The sequence below is a fragment of the Mobula hypostoma genome, chromosome 15, assembly GCF_963921235.1.
Source record: "Mobula hypostoma chromosome 15, sMobHyp1.1, whole genome shotgun sequence".
Lineage (NCBI taxonomy): Eukaryota > Metazoa > Chordata > Chondrichthyes > Myliobatiformes > Myliobatidae > Mobula > Mobula hypostoma.
In genome coordinates this window covers 56,557,089-56,573,359 of record NC_086111.1, presented here as the reverse complement: position 1 = coordinate 56,573,359, position 16,271 = coordinate 56,557,089, and the positions used below count along the sequence as shown (strand labels likewise).

Here is a 16,271-nt window from a genome sequence, read left to right as displayed (position 1 = left end):
TCTCAATGTTTAAGAGAAATTTGGATAGGTGCGTGGATAGGAAGAATATGGAGGGCTATGGTCCAGGTACAGATCAATGGGACTAGGCAGATTAATAGTTCAACATGGACTAGATGGACCAAAGGGCTTGCTTCTGTGGTGTAGTGTTCAATATCTATGACACATACAAGTCAGTGAGGGTTTTGTACAGAATTCACTGCACAGTTATAATTTAGCAAAAGACTTCGGCTGAGGATGCCTTTCATTTTGCTTTGTGTCACCAATTTAGAGCAAACAGTTTAGAATCAGGACAGATATAGTGATTCAAACAAAATACCTATGACAATACCATGGATCAGAAGGTGCAGAACTATTATTGACTATAACTTCATGTCTGGCATATTGCTCACCCAACCATTAACATTAAGCTGACAGATGAATTCTCGTTCAGTACAGCATGGAACCGGAGCATCACATATACCATAGAACCAAACAGTGAAGCTAACAGCCTGAATGCATACTAAACTGCTCATGCTAGCTGGATCAGATCAAAGCTCTACAATGCTGCCACAATCAAGTAGCTTCTCCAGTGTACTTACCTTGAAATTTAACTCAGCAAGTGCAAAAGACAAAGCTACAGCATTTGAAATCTTATATCAGTGCAGAAGTATGACCCACCTTCACCTCCCGTAGTCCCCACCAATGTTCTAATTTTTAGTAGTCAGTGTGCGCAAACATCTTATGTTGTGCAGATTTTTTTCCTGTGACAAAAGTATGTGTGCACTGAATGCACACATGGCACATTTTATGTAGCTTTACAAAATATTTGACATAAAACTGCACAGAATAACAACAAAATAACATACTTAAGTCACTCACATTATTTTTTTCTCTCTCCTGTCTTTGGCATTTACCCATTCTTTGTAAGCTCTATCTAGACTAACAGAACTTTCATCCAATTGATATGGAAATTGATTTCCACAATTTCTCCAGCAAACAGTGGGGTTATATATTTTGGGTATATACCTCAAGAATGGTTGAAAAGAGATGAATATTTAATGAATGTACTGCCGGTGTCTGGTAAAAAGACCCTTGCCAGGAAATGGTTATCACAGGAAAGCCTAACTCTAAATGTAAGGATTGAAATTACAATGGACATTTACAAAATGAAGATAACAGCATCTGTTAATCCTAAATTGGAACAATTTTATTCATACTGGAAAAAATGGTTTAACTACATAACACCTCATAGGCCTGATTTTATTCTCACAAGTTCATGAATATGTTGTTAAAAAAAAGATCACTCCCTACTCTGTACATAGTTTTCTTCCTTCGATTGTTCTTTCTTTCCTCTCCTTTCTATCAGATAAATATTATGTGGAGATTTGTGACAAAAATGATTATATAATATACATATATGTACAGTATCTGAAATACATCTTACTGAAATGTTTGATGATGAAATTCAATAAAAAATAAATTACAAAAAAAAAGAAAAAGAAAAACTTGGACAGCTACATGGATGAGAGGTGAATGGAGGGATATGGTCCGTGTGCAGGTCAGTGGGACGAGGCAGAAAAATGGTTCGGCACAGCCAAGAAGGGCCAAAAGGCCTGTTTCTGTGCTGTAATGTTCTATGGTGCGATGATTTCCTGAGGAGACTGAGGACCTTTAACATCTGTCGGACGATGCTGAGGATGTTCTACAAGTCTGTAGTGGCCAGTGCAATCACGTTTGCTGTTGTGTACTGGGGCAGCAGGCTGAGGGTAGCAGACACCAACAGAATCAACAAACTCATTCGTAAGGCCAGTGATGTTGTGGGGATGGAACTGGACTCTCTGACGGTGGTGTCTGAAAAGAGGATGCTGTCCAAGTTGCATGCCATCTTGTACAATGTCTCCCATCCACTACATAATGTACTGGCTGGGCACAGGAGTACATTCAGCCAGAGACTCATTCCACCGAGATGCAACACAGAGCCTCATAGGAAGTCATTCCTGCCTGTGGCCATCAAACTTTACAACTCCTCCCTTGGAGGGTCAGACACCCTTAGCCAATAGGCTGGTCCTGGACTTATTCCCTGGCATTATTTACATATTACTATTTAATTATTTATGGTGCAACTGTAACAAAAACCAATTTCCCCGGGATCAATAAAGTATGACTACGACTACTATGATAGCTTTTGATTCTCATTAACATATCCAAATGACATTCACCTAAATGGTTTCTCAGCTTGTTTTTGAGTTGATTCATTAGGCTAAAACCTCGCTCACAGTCCCCACGCTAGACGCAAGAAAGGTTCCCCCATTGTCCATCAACTGTGCATGGTCACAAAACTGTTCATTTTGAAGTACAAATGCCACCATTTGAGCAAAGTTTGAAATCAGTTTGGATTTAATTTTTTCTCGCACGGAAAATTTGAAATCATTTAACTAACTATTACAGTATTTTCAGCTAGAAAATCATGATATTTTAGACATAAGGCATTAACTTGTTCATCGCCAAATGTGAAGTCACAATCTGCAATTGCGGAGAAATCAAAAGCTGGCCATTCTTGTACCTCATCTCCAGGAAACCTTTCTTCTAAATGAACACAAAGACTATTTATAAAAGTCAACAGCGAACTTGTATCTTCTGTGATGTTTTCTTCACGTTGTTGGCTTAGCAAAACTTTAACTTTGTCACTCCACAAAACATTATCTCCCAGATCCCGGAACAGGAAAGGTGAGGGGACGTAGATTAACGACGTGCATTGTGGTATTTGAAAAACTGACTAACTAGTTAACAGAAACGTTTAGCTGAAAGATTATTTTCAATAAGTATAATAATTAATTACTACATTATTTTAGGTAACTAACCTTTTTGTGCGCACATTAATTTCCTTTGTGCGTTGGTTGAAAAACATGTGTGCGCATACACGCGCACAGCTTGGAGGGAACATAGGCCCACTGTCACAAAGCCAGAATTAAGCCAATTTGATTATTTTCAGGAAGTAGCCATAAATGCTTAGAACAAAGGGCAAAGACTATTGTCTTGAAACTGCCGAGTTGTACTACTGAAGACCTGAACTCCAGGAACACTGCTTATTCTCACCGAAGTATTCCAGTACAACAATACTGCGACTTCCTTTTACAAAGTGGAATACAGTCCATACTATCTTTTGTTTACACAATGTAAAAGAAATCCAATCTAACCAAATATTGCCCATAATCATCAATATCGAAAGGTGCCAAATTTACTCACAAAGCTGTGCTACCTCACAAATAGCTTGATCACCATGTGTTCCGCCAAGACAACTCAACAGTGGATTCATGATACCACAAGACAAACTAAGGTCAAAAAAAGCTGGATTTCAGAAATAAGATCACAAAGATGAAAATGATGGCATTTGACCAAGTATGGTAATAAGGAACACTGGTAATACAGAAGTTAGTGAGAATCAGAGGAAAATTCCTCATTAAATTCAGCTATCTCTAGCATTAAGGTGGTTGCGATTACTGAAGGGCATTTATTCAGTTCCAGGACATGGCTTCTGGAGTTTCTCAGAACAGTTTTCTAGATCCATCCAACTACTTTGGTTGTCTGAAAATAATCCTCTTTCCATTACCGGTGGTATCACGAAGTGTAACAGACACGAGATTTTGGAGATGCTGGAAATCTTCAGTATCAGACACAAAATGCTGGAGAAACTCAGCAGGTCAGGCAGCATCTACAAAGGGAAATGAACAATCAACGTTTTGGGCCAAGAAACATCAGCTGTTTATTTTCCTCCACAGATGTTGCCTAACTTGCTGAGTTTATCCAGCATTGTGTGTCTGTTACTGAAGATTTCCAGCATCTCCAAAATCTCGTGTCTGTTACACTTCGTGATACCACCGGTAGATGCTTCAAAAGAAATGCGTTTACACACTGACCAAGTACTAGATAACTGTACTTGAGGCCAGAAGAGCGACAATTGAACTTGATACAATGTCTGTTCCTCCTCAACAATATTTGTCTCTCTGTTGCCAAATAGTTATAAGCTGACATGAAAATTTAGCCTTTTGTTTTTAGTTCAAGGCAATCTAAAGTAAAACAAAGTCTACATTCACATACTAGTTAAAGTGTTAATGATAAATGGGAACCAAAATTTATCATTTTCTATAAGTAGGAAACATCATACTACTCAAAGCTGACACTTAGATGGTGAAATTGCTTTCACTTCCATCAGAGTGCTATCCAATTTTTGGTGATGAAGGATGTACATGGAAAAGTTAGAATTTCATGCTGGCTAACTAAAATTGTAAGCTCAAAGATGAAACTACTGTTCACATCATATATCTGACTAGTTGGGTGTCACAGTTATGAAACGGTTAGCAAGATGCTATTACAGCTTGGGGCATTGGAATTCAGAGTTCAATTCTGGCATACTTTGCAAGGAGTCTCTGTATGTTCTCCCTGTGGAAGGTGTTGTGTTGGTTTTCCTGGGAGCTCCAATTTCCCCCACAGTCCAAAGACATACTAGATAGGGTAATTGGTCATTGTAAATTGTCTCATGATTAGGTTAGGGTTAAATTGGGGTTGTCAAGAGTTGCTAGGGTGGTGTGGTTTGAAAGATGTACTCCGTGATTTATCTCTAAATAAATATATAGATAGATACCTTTACATAACATTGTGCAACTAATCTGTCATTTAGTATTATGTTTACAATTAACTATCAGACACCAAAACAAGTTCTAACTTCATGAGAATTATTGCGTCTGCTCTTGGTTTTTTTGAAAATGCTTTATGTTTACATCAAGATACCAATGAGCCAAAATGTTTGCGTGGGCAAACAGAGTTTAAGTTAATGCTTCCCAATTTTGCAGAAATATGAAATGTTTGTACATGCATCTGGACAGAAGTATTAGTTAATTCAGGGGTATTGTTATTATCCAATATCTGATCAGAATAAACCTCAGGGAGTCATCTCACAATATTGTGAAATGCATCAAGTACAGCTTAAAGATACTTGTCAGCATCAAGTGCTTGGAGAATTGGCAAAACAGCAGCAGAATTAAGATTGTGATTATATTCTTTCAGTGAACAACAGAAGAGAAGAATCAATACAACATACTGATTCTCTACACAAGGTGGTAGAGACAGATACATAGGGTCTTTTGAGAGACTCTTAGATTAGGTACATAGAGCTCGGAAAAATAGAGGCTATGTGGTAGGGAAATTCTAGGCAATCTCTAGAGTGGGTTACGTGGTCAGCACAACATTGTGGGGTGAAAGGGTGGTAATGTGCTGTAGACTTCAATGTTTCTATGTTAACATAGTTTAACAGCATGACTACTTTTGTTGAATCACTACAAATTTATTGATCAAATAAAATTGTATTGGAATTAATCACATAAATTTTTTTAAAATGCAGATAAAACATTGTATTGTTTGCATTATTTATACCTTTCAGTACTCCCAAGGGATCAAAGATAACTTGTTTCCACTCCAATCTTGCAGGCACTGAGATGGCTAAAGAAGCTAGTGTCAGAAGTGCTGACTCACAGGTGAGACAAAGTGGATGATAGTGCAAGTGATGGTGAGGTGTAGTTTGAAAGGTAAACATGATTACAGGATTTTACGGGGCTCCCAAAGTTCTAGCTTTGAGAGTTTTATCGTCCCAAATTCTGTTTTCCCATTTTGAGTCATTTTGAACAGAGTGTCCGGAAGTCCATGATAATATTGCATCCTTGAACTTTTTTCTATCTGCCAGGCAAGTTCCTCCCATGATGAAACTCTGGATCATGTCTATTTTGTAGGAGTGCTAAGTCAGGCATGTGAATGATGTGGTCTGCCCAATGTAGCTGAAAGAGTAACTGCAACCTCAATCTTAAAAAATCTGGATTAGGAGATTACATTAATGTTGGTTCAGCTCTCCTTTGAAGGATCTTGGAGAAGGAGCTTGAGGTATTTTTGTCTGCTGAAGATAGACCAGATCTCAGAGGCACCCAGGAGGATGAGGATCATTACTCCCCTATAGATCCTTTTCCTTAATCAACCAAAGACTGTGTTGGCCTACTGAAGGCAGTGGTGAATTTAATCATTGATGCCCACCCATCCCAAGACACTAGAAGCGGTCCACATTTTCCAAGGTCTCATCGTGAACCTTTATTGTCGGGGTGGTATGTGAAACAACAGAGACAGACTGCTTGAGGACTTTGCTCTTACTGACCTTCAATGCAAAGCCAACCATTTCATGTGTTGTGGTGATTGAGTGATGTCTTAGAGCTCTACCTCTGAGGATATGTAAACATGATCCTCATCTGCAGGTCAAATGGAGGTTCAGATAACATTGATTCTGCAGTGTGGTCACTACAGACTGAACCAATCCCTCTTGGACTAAGTAAAACAAATGCACATTAGCTAAGTGCCACATTCATGTGCGAGCATTAACATCCACACTGTAGTACCTGGTTCCCCCTTGCCACCAGATCAAGACTTGCTCTGTAAAGCTTGTGTGGAAAATGGTATGCAATGGTACCGCATATTAAATGAAACTACACATGGGCAACTCCTACTTCACATTGTGAAGTCAAACTCAATTCCTTCAGCGCTTCTCAAGGATTTGTTTTGGATGACAGTGCTAAAAAATCACGTTGGGTATTCCCTAATTACATTGCTGGGTTCATTTTAATGAAAGTGGATTCCTTCACCTTGGACTGAACAGCTAAGGAATAGTGCTTTTCAATAGTGGAAGAGAGGAACAGCTGTAGGGCTACAGAACAGCAGAAAAAATATTTATTTTTATAGGGTTAGTTAAAACTGTAGAATTAGGTACCAATTGGAACCCTTAGTTAAAATAATTACAGCATGCAACTGCCTGCAGGATCCAAGGAAGCACAAGTAGAATGATTTTTCTTGACTTTTTTTAAAACTTTTATTTAGATTAAAACAAATTAACAGGTTGGAAAAATACATCCACAACTTTCCCTGTGTGAACTGCGGCTGCTTACTGTGCTTAACTGATTGCCCTATAACGAACACAGTTGAGACCAGTTGAAGTATTTGTGGTTCTATTTTGAAGTGCTTTCTACTTAAATTAAAGTCATATATTCAATTTCATGGGCAAGTTTATCTACAACTTTAAATGTGAATTGGAATTTGAACAGTGTGTATTTTGTGGTCCAGAAACCTGAATCAGAAAAGGTAGTAATTGTAATATTTATCATATTTAGAATCATCACAAATAACTCCCTTATACCATTATTATATGCATAATTCTGATGAAAACTTGCTGCATCCAAACTGCTTCTACTGCAAAGGCAAGGCAGCATGATCATAAAGAACATGTCTTTCACATACAGTTTTACATAAATAACTACAGATGCAGCACCTGAAGAAAAAAACTGCTGGAGAACTGAGTGCATCAGGCAGCATCTGTGGAGGGAAATAATAAGTCGATGTTTCAAGTCAGAATCCTTCATTTTCAACAGAAGTACCTGTATATACCATTCTCCCCCCCACCCCCCAAGGGATAAACAGGAATCGAAGTTTAATTCTTCCCCAACATCTGTCAACTTTTGTTTGGATGGGAGGTATAATAAATTTTAAATGAACAAGGTCATGTGTAATGATATATCAAAAATGAGGAGAAAAGATTATCTGCTGATTCTGTTGCAATAATGCATTTATTGCAGCAATAATTAAGATGCCAGTAAAGCATGCATTTTACTAACAGAAGATTTGGACATTTTTAAAAAATTGCAGTTTCAATTCCAAGAAAAATAAAGCACTGAATACATGTTCAGTTGTATTCATAGATAGCTCTATTTCTAGCAAAACTAAAAAAAAAACTATTGCTCCATGGAGTCTCACAAAATACAGAGATTGCACTTTAAAAAAAAATTTCACAAATGAAAAGTGAAGCAATCATGGACCAATCAAGTTGGCCAACTGCGGAATGAACAAGAAAGCAGAAAAGCATTTATTTAATGACAAGAACATATGTTCCAAAAGACTACATCCTCTGCAATCACAACTTGCTCTATCCATGACTTGGATCTTCTTCTGGACTTGCCATTTAATTGAAATCAGCGAGAGGTAGGATGGGTGTGGTGTGTGTATGCTGTTGGTTGGTTGGGGGGGTGTGTGTGTGTGTGTGTGTGTGTGCGCGCATGTGGTGCGTGCGTGTGGTGCGTGCGTGTATATATGTATATAGTCAATGTAGGGCAACACTGTGGTACAGATAGTAGAAATGGTGCTTCGTAATTCCAGAAACCTGTATTCAATTGTCATCTCAAATGGCGTAATAGTATATAGAATTTGCACATGCATGGGTTTCCTTCAGGAGTTCTTGTTTCCTCCTATATCCCAAAGACTTCTGGGTTCCAGAATAATTGGCTACAGTAATTTGTCCCTTACATACAGGCAAGTGACAAATTTGCAGAGTGTTAATGGGAATACGGCCAAAGTGAAATAACGTATGTTATGTGGTCTATGTGAGTGCTTTATGACTGGCATGAATGCACTGGGCTGAAGGACCCATTTCCACCGCTACTTCCTTTAAGATCCTCTAGGTGCCTCCATCTAGCATTATTGAGCAGCTAGATGATAGACATGCTGCTGTTGCCTACATTGTAATAAATCAACTAATCACTTGCAGAACACGTAGGCTATTCAACTCATTTAGTCTACCGTCCATCACAGCTCCTTACAGAACCATCCATTCAGTTCCATGCACCTGCTCTTAATTATCTCTCATTGAAGTACAAATCTTTTTTTAGCCTCGATTGACAGAAACCACCAATCTTGCAGGTTACGTTTCAGATCTTGAAAGCACCCTGTCCAAGTTTCCCTTGCGTTCTCCCTTTGTCTTATGCCCAACACATTGGCCCTAGAACCATCTATTAATGAAAATGGGGGGGAAAGAGAAAGAAAGAAGCTATTTCAGCCCATCATGGTCTTGTTCACTTCTATTGAATTTTTTCTCGACCTTCTTTCTCTGGTCTAACTTTAGATAGAAATTGCACCTCTGGAATCCATATTTACATTACTGGAGAGAAGATAACACACTGTATCAATAAGATCAAATATGTGAACAATCTCATCTTGATGCATCCAGAAAATCCTTTCATTTGCACTGCAATCACATCATTTATTTGATGATATCAGGGTTTTACCTGCCAGTAAGCTTATTTTATGTGTTGAGCTATGAGAACTTCCAGATAAGTACTAAATTTCCCTCTAATTACAGACTATATTGCCTTATTACTTCTGAATATACAGTTTCCCATATTCTGTATTATCTGTATCAGACACACTCTTTCGAGGCAAAAAAGCATGTTTCTCAGATCATTTCTCAATTTATTCCTCTGATGCTATGTGTTAAATATCTGTCTCTTTTCAGAGTTTCTTCCCAGGTTCGTTTACCTTGTGGTTTTATCATTCACTATTTAATTTGCTGTACTGATTGTTGCTTCTTAGCAAATGGAATGGGTTGTGACAAAATTCAAATCAAATGTTATTTTCACTTTGATCAGTTTATGCAGTATTTAGTCATTTTACATACCATCTACCACCAACGAGACCACTAACAAAATTTCAAGAACATATTACAACTTGTTTTTAAAGGAGAGATCCCAACATTTTTAAAAAGCCATAAACGGTCTTTAATTTTGCTTATCTTGTTGGAATCTAATAGGTTTTTCCTTAACCAAAACTTCCTCCTATGATATATTTAATGAACTGTTTGTGCAATTACCTTGGGCAATGTCTTCTTGTGCCGCACCTCCCATTTCATTAATAAAGCCTTGATAATCAGAGGATAAGGAGGACTTGATAGAGCATGGCTGCTGTGTCTGCACCGCCTCTGATGGAGTAGCCTCAAGCATATCAGAACTACTTGGAAAATCTTGATGTTTAGAAGTAGTACAACTATTTGTTTGAAAACCTATAACAGGAAAGAACACTTAGGTAGTACTGTTTGTTACTTAGAATAAGATAACTGCAAAGCCTGTATATCAAGATGGCACCACAAGAGAAAAGTACTTTATCCCACTTGGTATTCAACTTAAGCAGCAATTGCATTTTATGCATTGCTAGGTTAAAAAGGTTTTTTGGTATATCTGAGAGTTGTAATATTTTTTAAAGGGGCACAAGAAGCAAATCATACACATCCTCAATCATAGCTCTGTTACCATTTACCATACTTGGCCTTCTATATTATTCTATATTTTCACCATGTTCAATCTTCAAGAATCTATTGTCACAGAGTTGTAACCAGGTCCATGATGACTTTTTGTCCATCTACACTAATAACTTTAATCTTCATTAGGAATCTCCTTCAATGCTTGCCTATTTAAGCTCCTATCAAAACGTCTCTTAACATAGTTGTATCAGATTCTACCACCTTCTCTGAAGGCATGCTTAAAATATTAAACAGAGTGAAAAAATTCCCCTCAATCCTCTTTAAATATCACTGACATATGTCGTGAAATGTGTTGTTTTGTAACAGCAGTACATTGAAATACATAATACTAATTTTTAAAACTATTACAAAAAAAGTATATATAAAAACGATCACTCACCTTAAAACTAGGCTCTATTGTTTTAGATATCTGTACCCTATTAGTGCCTTTTATAATGTTTCATAATTTCCATCAGGTCACCCCTCAACTTTGCTTACTCTACGAAAAACAAGCTCAGCCTATTGTGTGGGTACTGCAAAAAATGAGGGAAATTTTATGTTTAATTCAATGGTAACGATTTTAGAAATGTTTATTTTTTGCAGATTTGGTTGTCCATGTGATTTAGGAGCAGTATGGAGGAGATTTTCCAGATTATTTCCTGGGATGCAAGTAAGAATGTAATGGTTATATAACCCAGCCAAGATCCTGTTACATGTTATGTTTTAACTATCAAGTACTCTGGAATATTTTCATTTTGCTTGGCTTTCCATGACCTACAGCATTAATCACTCTGGGATCAAACCTACATCTCTATTTGTAATTATTCATCTGGTTATTTTTGACGATCTATTCGATTGTAGGTAATAAGCTATCTAAATCAGCACTCTTACTTGTATTGGAAGCTGCGCTCTTCAGTGACTGCACTAGTGGATTAAGTAGCTTGCCAGCTTTTAGTTTGTTCTTGCTGGGTCTTCGTCGTCGGCCTGTGGGTGGTACAGCTTGCAAGAATCCTAAAGCTGCTGGTAAAGGTTTTCCCAAACGTCTGTACAATTCCTCAATCTCATGCCTTTGATGAACTTGAAGTTCTGAGATCTCTTTCATGTGTCTAAAACAAGATGTTAAAATGTACCTTAAAATTCCCTCGCAGAAAAGTCACATAATTGCTACAAATGTATTACTCAGTATAAATTTGTGCAGTTATATCCAACTAAATTAATCTATGCACAATGCAGAAAATATCACATTTCAATTTATTCTTTAATTTATCTTAACTATCTAAATAAAAGAATTCCATTACACTGTCTTTCTACCCTCTTCAAGGCACAAGTCAGATGTGTATTGTAATGCTGCTTAGTTGGATGAATGCACTTCCAACAATTCAAGAAGCTTGACATCACCCAGGATAAAGCAGCCCCTTAACCATCCTGTACATGAATGTCATCTGCCATGGGTGCACAGTGGGTACTCATTTACAAAATGCACTGCAATTACATGCCTTAGCTACTCTGACAGTACTTCCCTAATCTGTAGTTTCTCCAATCAAGTGCAAGGGCAGCAGGCACATGGGAACACCACCAGCTCTCCCCAAAAGTGACATACCATCCTGATATATGCATAAACCACTCTTTCATTTTTATCTGTTTAAATCTCATACCCTGACCAGAAAGCCTGCAGCAGTTCTAAATGGTGACTTACCACCACCTTCTCAAGTAAATATGAATAAGTAATAGATGCTGGTCCGTATCCCAAAGAAAAATAAATTTTAAAAGACTGTGATAACATTCAGACTAATAATTTAACAAATCAAAGTCAATTTGTACTGGAACCCAAGTATGAACAAACCCACTTTTCTCGTAGTGTCTGCAACTCTTTCTTCATGTCAGCATCTTCAAATTCAGAATCATTGTCACTGCTCATGTAAGATGACTGGGAAGGAGATGCAGAATGAATGGTTATAGTTGGAGGAGCTGCTGTTGTTTGGCCATCTGTAGGTTCAGATACCTGCTTATCATCACTCTTCAGCAAAGCATTTGATTTTCCTGGTAAAGAGAAACCTCCATCTGTGGTGGTCTGATTGTAAATAAGTGACTTTTGAACAACTTTTGGTTTTACATTGAATGACTCATCAGAATCTGAAGAGAGGCGACTCCGAAGCTTAACTTCCTTGGGAGCTGAAGTTTGACCTCGAGCAACCAAAGGCTTTAAAACAGGACTAGTAAGAGATTCCTTTGTATATAATCCAGGAGGTGCAGAATATCTATTGAGACAAGGGTATTTTAAAGTTACTTCATCCTTTGTACTAATAACTGAAAATCTGCCAATTGTGTTGATTCTTCTAATAGATAACATGTCTGTTTTTTGATCACTTTCACCATTTGCTAATGATGTACTGAAATGTCCTTTTGCTGGACCTGGTGCTTTGAATGGCTTTGTTTCACTTTTAGCATAATACTCAATCCTGTTACCAGTATCCTGAGATGAAGGAACAACCTGAAATAAAAGAGGAGATTATAAATCACCAAGTTCTTCCAAGACTGGGTTTCAATCATATTTACTCCGTGCATTTCTGAGAAAACCCAAGCCAACATGCAACTCTTGGCAGCCTGTTTTATACACAGTTGTTTCCCTTTTCCTCTGGAAGCTGCTAGTAATAAGACATCTTATCCCACCAAAAATTTCAGGAGACCCATATTATAATTTGAATGGTACCTATTACATTAAAAAAAAAATTTAAATGCGATTTATTTGGAAGATAAATCTTGTTCAGAGATTAATCTTTATAATGAAGTTTATTTTATAAGACAAGCAGGTCTGATCTGGTCCCACTATAAATTTTTTGCTCTTTAAACTGAGGGAAATCAATTCCTTCTGTTTTTATTTTCCCCATTGAAACCAAGTCTATTCTTTCTTCAGTACTTCCAAGCAGTTTAAAAAAAGAACTATGATTGTTTATAACTTCTAACTTGTGTCCCCGTAAGGCAAAGACTTTGAAAACTCAAAGTAACTCAGCTTTGTCAAAGATTAAACTCTACCTTCTGTCACAGACTGGGCCTCAATGTTCAACTGCCTAAGACCAGGTGCTTTCTGAACTTCACCTAGGTGTGAAGGTCAAAGATCAGCTCTCAGTGAATAGCCAGAGCAAGTAGGAATTATGGACAGCAATTCTAACACAGAACCCAACTGCATTATTCTCCTTCTGTCCGTCATGCAATTATGTGTACTCCATATCGGTCTCATAGATGCAAGCTCATAACACTTTTAGATGCAATGTTTCTTTTTGTTTATAAGAAATCAATTATTTGCTTCTATTTTTTTCCAGGCTTGATATTTCAGAGTCTTGTATTTTGCTGAGCAGCTGCACAGATAGATATTTGATCCAGAGTCTTTTTCAACATGTTAGTTATGGTGTTTATATTAAAAGCTCATGAAGAATTCCAAATTAAATAGTGCAAATGCTAGTCCTTTGTGCCTAGAATTCTGATAGCAGAGGAGGTTTTAGGAGGTGCAGAGCTGAGGTCTCAGAAAGGCAATACCTTTTGGTAAAGAACAGGGTAGAGCTTTGAACTTTATCCCAGCTGTGAGATTTTAAATATTTTTTGTTTTTGACCTTCAGAACCATAAGAACTGTTTGGTGCACTTAGTGTAGGCTCCTGTAAATTGGTGAGACATGATGTAGATTGGGAGAATGCTTTGCCAAGCACTTACACTCTATCCACCAGAAAAAGTGGGATCTCCCAGTGGCCATACATTTTAATTCTGCTTCCCAGTCTGACAGGTCAGTCCATGACCATCTCGACTGCCATGATGGGGCCACATTCAGGTTGGAGGAGCAACACCTTATATTTTGTCTGGATAGTCTCCAACCTGATGGCATGAACATTAATTTCTGAAACTTCTGGCAACTGAGCCCCCTACCATTCCCATTTCCCTCTCCCATCTTATCTCAATTGTCCGTCACCTTCCACTGGTGCTCCTCCCCTTCCCTTTCTTCCATGCTTTTCTACCCTCTCCTATCAGATACCCACTTCTCCAGCACTTTACCTCTTTCATGTATCGACCTCCCAGCTCTTTACTTCACCCCTCCCCGTCCCCCCGTTTCACCTGTCACCTACCACCTTGTACTACTTCCTCCCCTCTCCCCACCTTCTTGCTCTAACTTCTCATCTTTTTTCCTCCAGTCCTGATGAAGGGTTTCGGCCTGATATGTCAACTATTTACTCTTTTCCATAGATGCTGCCTGGCCTGCTAAGCATAGTTCCCTCTAAGCTGTGCACATGTGCGCGTGCACACCTTTTTTTTTTCCAGAATGTTACCCTTTATTGCTGAGTGAAGTGAATACAAAAATTGTAATCTTATGTTTCACTCATTCAAACAGTTCCCCAGGTTCCATGAGGGTTCAGTTCTTCAGAGCTGACCATAAGTAAATTCTTTTATTTTCTATTTATTTATTTATTTATTTTAATTTTATTTTTATTTGGATAAGGAATTCACAATTATCATGTACTTTTTTCACACATATAACCTTTTCCATTTTTTTATATGTATAAAACTACAATTATTTATACATTCTTAAGTACACATTGAGATGATATAAAAGGAAAATAAACATTTAAATAGATAATTATGTACTGTAGTAAATCTAACCTATTAGGCTAAGTAATGAAATTAGTTGTTAAGAAAACTGGTAATAATAGTTTCCATACAACCCTTCTGGACCATTTCCACTGGTCCAAAATGTTGCATACAAGCCTATATACCAACCATTGTAGGTGTTTATATCCCAATTTGTTCGTGCTTGTTCCTGCCCGCAGACATAATTATCCAATCCCTATGTACTTATTTACTTAATTTTTTCTTTTTTTTTTATCCCTTTCCCAAATCTTTCCCTTTACTTGTGTTAATTCTCTATTTTCCAAAAAAAAACAACAAACATTTAGACTAGGGGTGCTTACGTTAGCAATATTACTGTGTTGATGAGAAGAGCAATATAAATCATTAGGAGAGTCATCTAAAGTCTGCTCGCATTGGGGTTATATATTCAATCCATTTATTCCAGATTTGATAAAATGTTTCTTTTTGAGTTCTCAGGGAGTAAGTCAACTTTTCCATTTTAAATATTTCCAAGATAATTTCGTACCAATCTTCTAATGTAGGTGGTATTGGATTTAGCCATTTTCTAGTGATTGATTTCTTACTTGCCGCTAAGAGGGCCTGCAGCAACTTTATATCTTCCTTCTGTTCAAGGAACAATACATGCCCCAAATAGAGCGTCTCAAAGTTCAGAGGTATCTGGGACCTAAGTACCTTAACTAATGTTCTATGAATACCTTCCCAAAATAGACTTAATTTAGGGCAATCCCAGAAAATATGAAAATGATTTGCCTCCTTGGAGCCGCACCTTCTCCAACACATCACATTTGTATCTTTATATTTTTCCTGATATGGGGTCTTGAAGTATCTTATAATGTTTTTCCAACAATGTTCTCTCCAAGTCAAAGAATTAGTCGAGGACCATTGAAAGCTGCAGATTTTCCCCCAAGCCTCCTCTGAAAGTACCAACCCCACTTCTTTCTCCCACTTCTCTTTAATATACAGTGTGTTTACATTTTTAGCATGGGAGAGTGCATTATTTAGGCGAGAAACTGATTTACTAGGTATTGAACTGCAAGCCGAATTCAGAATCTTGAAAAATTCTAATTCTACTGTTGATAGGTCTGTATATCTACAACTCTGGTTAACATAGTTTCGTATTTGAAGGTACCTAAAAAAATCATTATGTTCTAGGCCATGTTTGTCCTGCAGGATTTGGAAACTTTGTAATACTCTTTTATCTATAAATGAGAGGTAGGTTGTAAGACCTTTCTTTATCCATAGCTCAAATCTTTTATCTCCTCTGTTGGGAAGGAATTCGGTATCGTATGCACACCATCTAAAGAGTTTTAGCATGTTATTAATTCCACATGAATTAACCACCTTCTGCCATACTTTTAATGTAAGATTTATCCAAGCATTATTAAATTTTTCCAACTGGGCCATCAATCCTTTGTCAGCTATTGAGGCCTGAAGAGGAAAACTGTCAACTAATCCAAATTCTATTTCCTTCCATCTAGCCTTATATTCCCTATTACACCAATATAACAG

General features: G+C 37.5%; 1 protein-coding gene across 4 annotated transcripts in view; it reads right to left on the bottom strand.

Moving 5' to 3' along the window:
* The window catches only part of wnk2 (WNK lysine deficient protein kinase 2), a 169,418-nt gene that overhangs the window by 23,443 nt on the left and 129,704 nt on the right, over positions 1–16,271 (bottom strand). For all 4 annotated transcript variants that reach the window (XM_063068119.1, XM_063068120.1, XM_063068121.1 and 1 more), the window contains 3 exons: positions 11,977–12,620; positions 11,021–11,235; positions 9,704–9,892 (listed from right to left, as the gene is read on the bottom strand). In XM_063068119.1, the coding sequence (XP_062924189.1) occupies positions 9,704–9,892; positions 11,021–11,235; positions 11,977–12,620 (1,048 nt within the window). The remainder of the gene's footprint in view (positions 1–9,703; positions 9,893–11,020; positions 11,236–11,976; positions 12,621–16,271) is intronic.